At 32.2% G+C, this 13,249-nt stretch overlaps 1 protein-coding gene across 1 annotated transcript; it reads left to right on the forward strand.

The window, feature by feature from the left end:
* Positions 1–2,679: 2,679 nt before the first annotated feature.
* On the forward strand, positions 2,680–12,857 carry LOC11431874 (beta-glucosidase 12; the record flags this gene model as incomplete). Its single annotated transcript, XM_039831133.1, has 9 exons — positions 2,680–2,765; positions 2,920–3,175; positions 3,257–3,372; positions 3,897–4,114; positions 4,209–4,240; positions 4,327–4,429; positions 4,606–4,714; positions 12,404–12,455; positions 12,630–12,857. Coding segments are annotated over 9 exons (1,200 nt in total), but the record flags the coding sequence as incomplete, so codon positions are not given.
* Positions 12,858–13,249: the final 392 nt, after the last annotated feature.

The following is a 13,249-nucleotide window of genomic DNA, read 5'->3' on the forward strand; positions in this document are numbered from 1 at the left end:
ATATCATGTAGTACGAAGGTGCTGCTAAAGAAGGTGGGAGAGGAGCAAGTATATGGGACACCTATACTCATAAGTATCCAGGTATCTGATTTCTCCATTTATTTTTTTGGATTGAATTCAAGATGCATGTAAAGTGTTAAAATTAATTTTGATTTAGTAACAACTCAATGTTTTTTTTATTCTGTATCAAGATTGATTTTACGACTTTGATTTAATTAAAAGAGATCAAGAGTACTTTTATGATGATGAGTTGAAAATTTTATAATATGTTTACGTTTTACACTTTTTAGATTCGTGAAGCAAATATCAATGGCAACCAATAACCAAATGTAAATAACCACAAGCAATAACAACAATCTAGATCTAATCTAGAAAACAAGTGCATAGAAAAACCACAATCCAACCAAGGAATAAACAAGTTAAAGAGGGTAAAGAAAAGATAACAGCACCAAGAAATTATTGACCCAGTTCGGTCCAACTTGACCTAATCTGGGGAGAGATTGATCTCTCCAATCCATTATCAATGAGCTCTTACAAAGAAATACAAATGGGTTACAATAAATTAGCTTCAACAAGCTCACAAAGAACAACCTTAATTTCTACCCATTTTCCCAATCTCACCAATGCACAAGACACTCGTGATTTTCACTCTCCCAAGGTGTTTACAATTGTTTCCCAACTCTAGAATCTAAACCCGAAAAGAGAACCAACCCTTAGCCTTTGATTTCACTAAGGATCTTCTCTTTTGGTTTCACAAGACTCACCCAAGTTGCTCACAAAAGACTCTCCACTCATGTGTTTCCCAACCCCATGAATCTTCCCAAAAGGCACCAACCCTTTTCCCAAGAGCCCCCTCTTTTGGTTCTTCAAGATTCACATCTTGAAGTTTTGAACCTCACCCAAAGACCCTCAACCTTTAGTATCTAAAACCCTAAAAGTTCTCTCATTTGGTTTCCATGAGATTCACCTAGCTTTTTAACAAATGGGTCATAGAGTGCTTAAATAGTGTGACAGATCTGTCAAAATCGCGTCGCGTCAGCCAAAATCGCGCCACGGTTCATTGTGTACGACCCAAGGTACAACAACCTTATCAAGAAATCGTGTCATGATGCACAAAATCACGCCACGATTTGCTTCAACAGAAACCATCCATTCTACCAGCAAAATCACGCCACGCCTCTGAAAATCGCACCACAATTTTCAGCTTTTACAACATCACAATTTTGAATCATTTCTCAACAATTATTTAGAAACGCGTTCACCACAAACCAATATTGGTGTGTATAGCACTGGTAATAAATAAATAAAAATACACAATGTTATTCTGCTCAATGGTGCAATATGAGTTTGTCTCTCTCTCAGAGAACATTTTAATTTGAAGGTATTATGTTGTAAGAGTTGCAAATCAAATTTTATGGAATGAGAGGCCGAAAGTCATAACTTAATTAGATTTGAGAAGTATTTTATAAGGGACAATCTAATATGAACCTTCTCGAAAGGTGAACTGTGAATTTTAAAAAATTTGCAAACATTCCTTCAAAACAAAAGTTATTAACATATTACAATTATTCTAAATTTTTATTAACATAAAATTAGTTTTACTATATACACCCCAATTATTATAACTTTATCTGATCCATATTAGATGCACCTATTATAATTCTATTTTTAGCCTTTTACAAATAAAACAAATGTTCAACATGCAGAAAAGATATCAGACAGAAGCAACGGAGATGTTGCGGTTGACCAATATTATCGCTATAAGGTACTGTATTTATGATCAAAATCATGAACGAGGACCCCTATAATATTAAGTATGATGATTAATGTTGAAAATTGTGAATAGTTTAAGAGATTATCAATTTAAAGTTCATTATTGCCTGCAAGGTCTAGCTCAAATATCAATGCCTATATTGCTAGACTGAAGACATTCACCCTGGTTTGAATCTGGCACCTCACTGTTGTATGTGTGAGTATTAAATGATATATTATCACTTCGTCTACAAACTACAAAAAATAATAGTCAATATTGTTAAAAATCAAGGTGATGATACGAAATCGACTAAAATACCAAATATAATATATTTTTTACTTACTTAATGAGAATTGATTAATGCATAAAACTTTTCATAAGATAGAACACTAGTAAAATTATTATTATAAAGATAATGATATTCAATGGAGAAAAATCAAATTCAATATCCCCCTGCAATTGGTTACTATTTTGTATTATATTATATATTTTCTTTTGTACAATAAAATGATAGTATGTTATTTCAAAAAAATATGGAACTAGTACGTTATACACTTAAATATCGCAGGAAGATGTTGGCATCATGAAGAATATGAATTTGGATGCCTACAGATTCTCGATCTCTTGGTCTAGAATCCTCCCAAGTGAGTTAAACTTAAACGACTAACTCCTAGTTAATTTTACCTAATTAAGTTGATGTTTCACAATTTTTTTCTTTCAATTTTATTAAACTATCAATAGAAGGAAAAATTAATGGAGGTATAAACCAAGAAGGAGTCAAATATTACAACAACCTCATCAATGAGTTGTTGGCTAATGGTTAGTCCATACTTGGTTTACTTGATTTTTTATTAAACTACTACACATTTTAACATTTCAAACAACATTAATAGTAAACAAAATTATTGAATATAAATATTGTAGGTCTACAACCATTCGTAACTTTATTTCATTGGGATCTTCCTCAAGCTTTAGAGAACGAGTATGGCGGCTTCTTAAGCCCTCTCATTGTGTAAGTGATACAAAATTACCTAAATCTTATTTACCTAAATCTCATTATGAAGATCCACATTAGGCTAGTTTTGTATTTGGAACAAATTGTATATTAACCAATCAAAAAGCAACAATACTAAGCATTAATATCATAATCTGTGGCTTATTTTTAGAAATGATTTTCAAGACTACGCGGAACTTTGTTTCAAAGAGTTTGGAGATAGGGTGAAGTATTGGATCACTTTCAATGAGCCATCCTCTTTCAGCGTTTCTTCCTATGCAATAGGGATCTTTCCACCTGGTCGATGTTCTAAATGGTTGAGTTCAAATTGCACCGATGGTGATTCAGGGAAAGAACCTTACATTGTTTCGCATCACCAACTTCTTGCTCATGCTGTAGCTGCCGATGTGTACAAGAAGAAGTATCAGGTTTGTTATTATAACTTAGATAAGAACTTAATTTAAAGTTAAAGATACCTAATAACCAAAAAATGATATATTTATATATAGGAATCTCAAAAGGGTGTGATAGGCATAACCTTGGTGTCTAGTTGGTTCATTCCACATTCTGATAATAAATTCGATCAAAAAGCTGCTGAACGAGGACTAGACTTCATGTTTGGATGGTAAGTGCTTAACTCTACACTAGAATACTAGTTAGATATAGTTGAATATTAATTAGAATTAGTTTAATTTTTTTAAGAAAGTTAAAACTTAGTGGTGTAATTATTTGTTTTTTTATAAGCTAGCAAATATTTCTTGATTATGAGTAAACTAAACTAGCACACGATGTTCAAGGATTTGTTCAATTTACGAGCACCACCCTTACTCCTATCAAAAGGGTGATCTCTTCATCAAGGAGTCACTCTTGGTTTCCCATGTTGCCGACCTCCTTGGATTTTAACCTACGTACCGGTAGACCCCAAAACTGAAACGGTACTTTATCAAAGGTGCAAAACAAGAAGTTTCCATAAAATGTTACTCCATGATCACAATAAAAAGCGATCATTTGAAATCATCATAATACCAATTCCAAAACCGATCCATGTTTCTATAATTAGTTGGACTATATCGTATAGTAGTAATTCTCAACAATAACAATTGTTCGTGAAATTGTTTTTAAGTTTTCTATTTGTAAAAATGATTACAGGTATATGGAACCACTAACAAAAGGGGAATATCCACAAAGCATGCGTTCTCTTGTTGGAAAACGATTGCCAAATTTCTCTAAAAAGCAAGCAAGACTACTTAAAGGGTCATTTGATTTCCTTGGACTAAACTATTATACCTCTATGTATGCTACCAATGCACCACAACTTGGAAATGGTAGACCCAATTACTTCACTGATTCTAATGCCAATTTTACAAGTAAGCATGTCCTTTATTTATTGATCATTTTTTAAATTAATGAATATTTTTTAATTTGATGATAAAATTATATCTTTTGTTTTTGTGGTGGAAGCTGAGCGCAATGGTATTCCAATAGGTCCAAGGGTACGTATACCATAGCATATTATAACTTTTATAATTTTTTTAAGTGTATATATATTTAGGTTATGTTTGCAATTATCTTTGTGCAGGCAGCTTCAAGTTGGTTATATGTTTATCCTAAAGGAATTCAAGAATTGTTACTCTATGTTAAGAAAGTGTACAACAATCCTTTGATTTACATCACCGAAAATGGTAAACACACTTTACTTCATATTGTTTATTCCTGAATATTGTTATATAAAGTAAATGTGAGATAGAATACATAACATTTTTCGATAAAAATTTACGTTTATGTATGAATTTTATCTTTTGATATTTTTATCTAACATATATATGATCATAATCTTTTTTGAAAACTTAATTTTTAGGTGTTGATGAGTTTAATGATCCAACACTATCACTCGAGGAAGCCCTTATGGACACTTCTAGAATTGATTATTTCCACCGTCATCTCTATTATATTCGATGTGCAATCAAGTAAGTGAATAGTATTTATATATTTAAATTTTGAGATTAGTTTTTTTAAGGATTTCTTAGAGTGGCTATATATTATATATTTAAAGTATAGTTGTTTTCTCATACATGATTTAATTTATTTTTTTATTAGGGATGGCGTAAATATAAAAGGATATTTTGCATGGTCGTTTCTCGACAATTTTGAATGGGCATCAGGTTATGCAATGCGATTTGGCATGAATTTTGTGGATTACAAAAATGGTTTGAAAAGACACCAAAAGTTGTCGGCAATGTGGTTTACGAATTTTCTCAAAAAATGTTAAATTTTATATACTTGATGTTTCCAATAATTAAGAATGTAATGAAACATATCAAGCAAGTTTAATTTTAATTCATAACATGGTCGTTCATTCTTAAACGTATTTTTTTTATCCAATTAGTCAGGTTATACTTTCACCCTTAAGTTGAATAAGTGAGGTGTTGAAATAAAATAATTGAGTTATGTTTACGAGAATCTTATACTTATGACTTTATTGTCTAATAATAAAATAATATAGCGACATATGCAACTTCAGTTGTGCAAATTGAGATGGAAACAAAATGTTATCAACAATAACTCAATTAAGGAGATCTTCTATGCGTAGTTAAATTTAAAATAGCGATTGAAATTATATTAATGTAATAATAATAAATCATTACTTTGTTGAAAAGTTTCTGAAGCACGAACAAGAAAAAGATTAATAATGTATGGCTAATAAGATATGATGACGCCACTTTTCTATCCTAAATTTTAATGATTTGGATCTTCTACAAGAATTTTATGCATCTTTTTCCACATCATTTTTATTCTCTTCTGATTACCTACTCATTTTTTCTTATCCTCTTTATCCATTCACTTAGATGCATCGTGAATATGATACACATCTTCTATATATCAAACAATGAACACGTTTACAATCAATGTGAGACTACTGTTAATTTATTCTTGAATACCAACAATCTCTCCATCAAATGTGAATATATCACATCACTATAATTAGCTCAAATACCATGACCCCACTCTTGATCCCTTATCAAGCCAAACTAAGGCTTTAATACCACTTGTTAGAGAGTTCGAGCATCAGGAGCAACAATGAATATTATGATGTGGTATTAACAAGAGATCATGACACCACATCCAAACCTAAAACCTTAATATGTAAATATGAATATGAATATGAACATGTTTAATGTTGGATATATAAGAGATATCGATGACACGTCAATAAATGATGTTAACTTAACATACATTTTGAGAGGTACCATTAATGTTAACTTAACCCCCATTTTTCTTTTCTCGAAAATTTTTTTTTTTTTTTGGTCAAGTCTTTTCTCGAAATTTTAATACATCATTACATATTTTGATCATTTTTTTTATAATTTTTCCTATTAATTTATAAAATGAAAACACTTATTCGGCCACACCAAAATCTATGTTAGCAAAAAAATTATGTCTAATAAATGTTGCTATTTCATAAATTAATAACAGTATTATGAAAAAGGTAAAATAGTGGAACCAAAAAACTTGTTTTTAAAATAGGAGGACATAAACTTATTTTCTTAAAATTTCAAAACGACACAATGGTTTAAAATTTGATCCAAGCAAAATTTAATTTTCTTTACTTGTTTCATTAATTACTTTTCAGAAGTGTTGAACGGTTGTTCCATCTCCTCAAACGCGAAGTTGTCTCACAAGTGTTAAAAAAAACCACGTGCATTATCTTCTGAATTAAAAAATAAAAAATAAAATAAAATAAAAAATGGAAAGATAAAAAAGGAAGGACATGTGAGGGTTCTCTCTCGTGCGACCCTTCTTTCTCTTTACAAACATAAGCCACCATCACTTCTTCCTCTGGTAAAATCAAAGACCAAGGTCGAGTCTATGGCTTTTCTTCTACTTCAAACTACCTTCATATCCATCACCCTTCTCCCTCTTAGAACCCTAATCCCAAACCCACTTCACCAATCACTTCAGATCATATCAAAATTGACAAAACATGCAAACCCGAAGATTAGAAGAATTAACAACAATTTTACTTAAGAAACATTCCTATGATTGTATGGTGATGATGATTTGCAGAAGATGGGGAGAATAAAGGTAAGGTGGTGGTGGGTGTATTAGCATCCTCGTGTGTACCTTCCTTTTTATTTCCATTTTCTTAATCCAACAATTATACACGTGATTTTCTTAAATAGATAACTACACGCGTTGTACACCAATCAGTTAACTGAGCTGCCACGTCAGTATTGATTGGATCAAAATTGAAAAAAGGATTAATATATCAAAGGGGGCAATGTTGAAGAAAATAAAAGGGTTTTGTACAAATCTCTGAAGTTTTCATGATAACAAGTATGAAATAATAATTAGATATGATGATGCTCGAAAAATAGTTGTCTATTTTCCAATACATGTAAAGTGCAAGTATACACTGTTGTAACAAGTAATAAAGAGTAAGTAGAGTATCGATCCGACGAGGATTGGAGTGGATAGGTCGTAAGTATTTCCAAATGCTAAGTTTAGTTATTTAAGACCCAAAGTGAAAAATAGTAAAGATAAGATTTTAAGGTTCTAAAGTAAAATGCAGAAGTAAATAAAGCATGTCAAAAGAATTTAGAGATTCATGTGAAAAAGTATTGTTAAGGAATTAACTTGGTAAAAATAGAGATTTGTAAGATTTATAAAGCTACAACTCGCAGATGGAAGTTATAGTTTGGTACAACTTCCAGAGAAAAAACGTATAGAGTTATACCTTCACATAGCTTCATGGCCACTTGGTGGCCTGTGGCCTTTGGAGTCTTTTGACTCAACCATCATGTTAAGAATGTGAAAAAACTCCAACATTACTAAGTTATATCATTAATAGCTCTACAACGGCGACAAAGTAGTATCTCTTGTTCTCGTCACCTATCGGTACTTAGGGACATAACTCATATCAAACAAACATTTTTCATTCTCATGTCCTCTCGGTCTCAGGGAACTATAACTAGGGGTGTTCACGGTGCGGTTTGGATCAGTTTTGAGGTAAAATGCCAACCGATCCAAAATAAAAATCACATGTGGTTCGGTTCGGTTTGGATGAGTATTATAAAAAAATCTGAACCGAGCCAATTCAAATATATGCAGTTTAATTTGGATCGGTTTTTGGACATCCAAAATGCTTTTTTTTTTTTATTTACTCTTTTATGAATGATATAATTTTTTTTATTAATATTAATATTACACAAACAAGGTAAAATAATAGGTTTGATGCAAAATATATTAAAAAGTTAAAATTATTGTATGAAAATTATCAATTATTTTTGAAACATATGTAGTCATAATAATTAGATTAAATTAGTGCAATATATAAGATTAAAATTTAACAAGCAATATAATAATGCAATATATAATACTAATAAAAGAACAAATAGGTATTAATAATTATTTTTGCAGTTCGGTTCGGTTTGGTTCGATTTTGAAAAGTGATCCGAAAGCCGAACCGATCTTAGCAGTTTTTACAAAACAACATACAAACGCATCCAAATATATTCGGTTTTTTGCGGTTTTTGGTTTTTTTGGATCGGTTTCCGGTTTTATTTTGGATCGGTTTAGATTTGAACACCCCTAACTATAACATCAAAAATAAAAGTGATCAAGTTTTAATTATAAAGATTTGGCAATGAAACAATTTGTTTGAAAGAAGCTTTAAAGGTTGTAACAAACTGAAATTACTGACATAATTATTACTTAATCATTCCTTAACCACAAAAGTGGTTTAGCTCATAATGAACATAAACACAAAAATATAAATAGAGAAGATAATAGTTAAAAACATAATTGCATAAATTATTACTATTATAGTTTGCAAAAGAGAAATTACAATCTTCTGAGGATGAAGGTGAATTTTTGCAGCACTCAATTAACAATTTACTCTAATGACTTGCGTTTGAATGATGGTTTATGAGGGGAAGGGAGTGAAGGACTTACTTTTCTTTTTTAAATTACGGATATTATAAAATGAATTTTAGAAAAATGAATTAACAACATAATAAATGATCATATAATAATTTAAAAACACTTAATTCATTTTAAAAAAATATTTTACATCGTTCGTAATTTAAAAAATAAAAGTGAACCCTCTCCTCCCTTCCCCTCCTAATCCCTCAATCCAAACACACCCTAAAACTCAAAGACTTAGTTACTATGCGCTTTCTGTATGAAATGGATGAAGGTATGAGATGAAGAAGAATGATTTGAATCTCTAAGTTGGTGGCTAGAGTTGATTGGAGGCTACTGTCTCCAACCTCTACTCCATTCAGCACATCACTAACACACCCTTGCAAATGAAGGCTTGTTGTCCTTTTATGGTACAAGTCCTTTCTTATCCTTTAGTATCATTTTGGTCATTTTCCAAGCGATGGTCTGTTTCTTAACCATTAAGCAGAAGAATATACCTTATCCCATCCGTGTACTATTTGAGACTCTCTTACCTTTCTCTCCAAACACAAGATGTTATGGGCCCAGTTTAGTGCGTATTCAATAAAAACCAAGTATGACGTATCACAACGTTGTAGCTTCCTACATCACTAGGATGTCTCATAGTCCTTTAGCTTCCTCATACTATACTCATTGGAGACAACTCATATAAACTTTGTCCTTGAGACTTGCAAATAAGTGACGCAAGGTCATACACTTGTATGACCCATACTGAGAGATCTTCAATGTTATAGCTCCAAACTCCTTTCCTAGTGTTATATCCTCAAACATCTTCATACGACTTGGCGTTCAAACCAACACTAGAAAGAATAAAAGGTTCCTAAATATCAAACAAATAAAAAAACTGAAATAAAGATTCTTAAAACAATAAAAGACTATTTAAACTAAATAAAGGCTAAATATGTTTTGCATGCACTCGAAGATCACATATAGTGGGAGATAAAGGCAAGGTAATAACCGACATATTTGTTGATTATCATATGCTAATGTATGTTAAAGTGTGCAGAACCATATAATTAAATTCTAATTCTTAAATCAAGTTTTTGTTCTAAAATATGAAGACTTTGAACGCTTAAAAGTGCATTTGAAGTAAAAGAAAAAATTATAAAACTTGGAACAAGGTCTGAAGAAAGGTCAACTAGAAAGTCAAAATCCTGATTATAAGTGAAATTTCAGAAGCATCTGAAGGAATGAATTATCTGAAGTAGTGAAGACTCTGAAGGAATATCACTATATCAGAGTGAAAGTAGCACCATTTGTCTTCTTCTGACCACGTGTAGAAATTAACAAAGAAATTCAAGGACAAAGATAATATAAGAAATCATTCTATTAGAAGAAAATGAACTTCAAATGACTACTCAACGACATTATCCATTTGAGGAAAAGATTCAACGTCTCTGATTAAACTTCTCAAGGAATGATTTGATGCACTGACATTTATTCAACACCGGCTCTCAGATTTTATCCTATATAAGGACCTGAGCAGTTGAAGAAAAACAACAAGACTTCTGTAATTTTACTAGTGCCCTTACTTTGTCAAAATATATAGCGCATAATCACTTAAAGAAATTCTTACAAACTTTTATATATTAGAAGTCTCTTTCTTACACCTCTGAGTATATATCAAGTGTAAACAACAATCTTTCTTATTTGATTAAACTTAGATTATAGAAGTCTCTTTCTTGTATGATTGAGCAAAGGAAGTCTCTTACTTATGTGTTTGATCAAATTGTAATCTTGTGCGATTATAGTGAAAATCCATTGGAAATGCAAGAGGATTGTATTACTTAGGACTTATGGGAGGGACCAGTATAATTTGTTTGCTCTCTCTCTCTCTCTCTCTCTCTCTCTCTCTCTCTCTCTCTCTCTCTCTCTCTCTCTCTCTCTCTCTCTCTCTCTCTCTCTCTCTCTCTCTCTCTCTCTCTCTCTCTCTCTCTCTCTCTCTCTCTCTCTCTCTCTCTCTCTGTGTGTTTAATTTAATTTTGCTGCATAACTCTATTTTAGACTCTGATAAGAACTCTGCTTATGATCATACTCTAAACTGTTTTGATAAACACTCAAAAAAGTTTTTAACAAAACCAACACAATTCAACCCCCCTGTGTGTTTCTCACCTCCATGAAAAACAACAACATTGGAACACAGTCAAAACCCAAACCATTTTAAGATTTTTCAGAAACCCCAATTCTACTGTTGCTGAAACTTGCTGAATCAAGATTCATCACTCTCATTCTCCTTTTCTAAATCTGAACTCAAACTTCATTCAGATTTAAAATCGAAATTACGACTTTTCGTTTGAATTCTCCATGGACAAAAGTAATGAAAGTTCAATTGAATCAAATGAATCCAAATCTAAAACCCCTCGAAAACCTAAAGAAACTGCTCTCTCTCTGACTTCGCATGACCCAACACCATGCATGACCTCAACTAAACATTGCACACATGAACAAACAAGTGAAATTTGACAAATAAGAGCACCTAGTGTGCTTGTTTTTATTTTATTTTATTAAGTAGTCTAGTGGTTGTAGCTCACACATTTTAAATATATATGGAAAAGTTAGGAGTCTAGGGTTCAAACCCCGACCCTTGCATAATATTGTCATTGCAACTACCAACTGAGTTGTACTTATCAATTCTACATTAATGTAAAAGTAAATTACACCCCCTCCCCTAAGAAAAGCTTGAATTGCAGTCATCCTCTCCCTTGAAAAGTAAAATGCTAGAGTAAATTATACCTCCCTCCCATACGAAATGTTTATTACAATTCTCTCCCTTAGTAATTAAATATACATAAATAAATATCTTTATAATGTCTACTACCTTTGAGCCATCATTTGAGAAAAAAACAAACTCATTTCTTTAGATGCACTACACTTTAATTAAACTAGCATTAACTACCAAATTATCATACAACAATCCAGCCTTAAGAGAGCTTAGATGACTCATATTTTATGAGTCACCACACATCCAAACTTGAACTATCGTAATGATAGAAAATAATCACAATAAGTATGTTTTATGACGACACAATTTAGAAGCCAAGTATTCGAAATCAGGCCGTATTAAAAAATATGCACATCCATTTAGTTAACCTTACAATGAGAGTTATTCTAGTGATTAGGTGGAACTTCTAGCTGATGATGAAATCCACGGGGAAAACAAATTTGTCCACCCTTATGATGAACACATCTTCAATCAACAAATTGACATATCGTGTAATAGTTATGGGTCTTGCTTCCCCGATACCAAACCTGTAAAATATGGACATAACATGAGATTGATACTAGCCCATTAATCACGTAAATGACACATTAGAATTGTGAAACTCCCTGGATCTTTCTGTATAATTTTATATCCGACCACAACTCAAAGGTTTTGTTAGAAATTAAATCAAGAAATATCTAGAAGAGTATAGAAGTTTGGAGTTACTCTTTATCATTAAGAGTTAAAAATATCTATATTATGTAGCACCACCTAGAATAATCTTGTAACCAAAGGAATAATCTAGTGCTGATTGTACACCGCCTCTATAGGAATAATCTAGCACCATCCATGTATTTACTTAGCTAGAAAAATCTAGTAACCGACATTAAGTTTAAGATCCTATAAAAGGCACATGCTTGTACCATATTGAATCATCAAGTCTTCGACAATAAAATTAGTGTGTGTTCAAATAAATTCTCCATTGTTCTCTTAGTTATTACTTTGTGAGTTTGTCTCCCACTGATATCAAATTGGTATCAGAGCAGGTTAGGTCCTGCAAGTGTCAGTGTCAAAAATAGTCTAAGTGTGTGAGGAACAAAAGAGTTCTCATTGTGTCGAAATTATTGTAAGCATATTCTGAGAAAGATATGTCAAACAATAATTTCAATATCGTTTGGTCCGGTCCTAAATTGAATTCTGAATTAGATTTCAATTATTAGGAATTTATGATGACAACACATCTTAAAGCTCACAACATCTGGAGCTATGTGGAGTCTAGTTTGCAACAAGGAGCTGATGAACTTGCTCGTAGAAGGGACCAGCTGGCACTATCACAAATTCTTCAAGGAATAGATTACTCAATTTTCGGCAAAATAGCAAATGCGAAGACTTCGAAAGAAGCGTGGGACATATTGAAGTTGTCACATAAAGGAGTAGAGAAAGCTTAGAAATCAAAGTTGCAGTCTCTGCGTAGAGAATACGAAAGGTATGAAATGTCCAGTTCTGAAACAGTGGATCAATATTTTACTCGTGTTATGAATCTTGTCAACAAAATGAGAGTGTATGGAGAAGATATTCAAGATAGCAAGGTGGTGGAGAAAATTCTATGCACCATGCCGATGAAATATGATCATGTGGTGACTACGATATTGGAGTCCCACGATACCGATACCTTGTCGGTAGCAGAGTTGCAGGGAAGCATTGAAAGCCATGTCAACAGAATATTGGAGAAGAGTGAAAATGTAAAGGAGGAAGCCTTGAAGAGCCAGGTGAACCTCAACAACATTGTTGAATCCAGTCAGATGGGTGAAGCCAGAGCTCGTGACAATTTCAACAATGG

Source organism: Medicago truncatula, chromosome 2, assembly GCF_003473485.1.
Source record: "Medicago truncatula cultivar Jemalong A17 chromosome 2, MtrunA17r5.0-ANR, whole genome shotgun sequence".
Lineage (NCBI taxonomy): Eukaryota > Viridiplantae > Streptophyta > Magnoliopsida > Fabales > Fabaceae > Medicago > Medicago truncatula.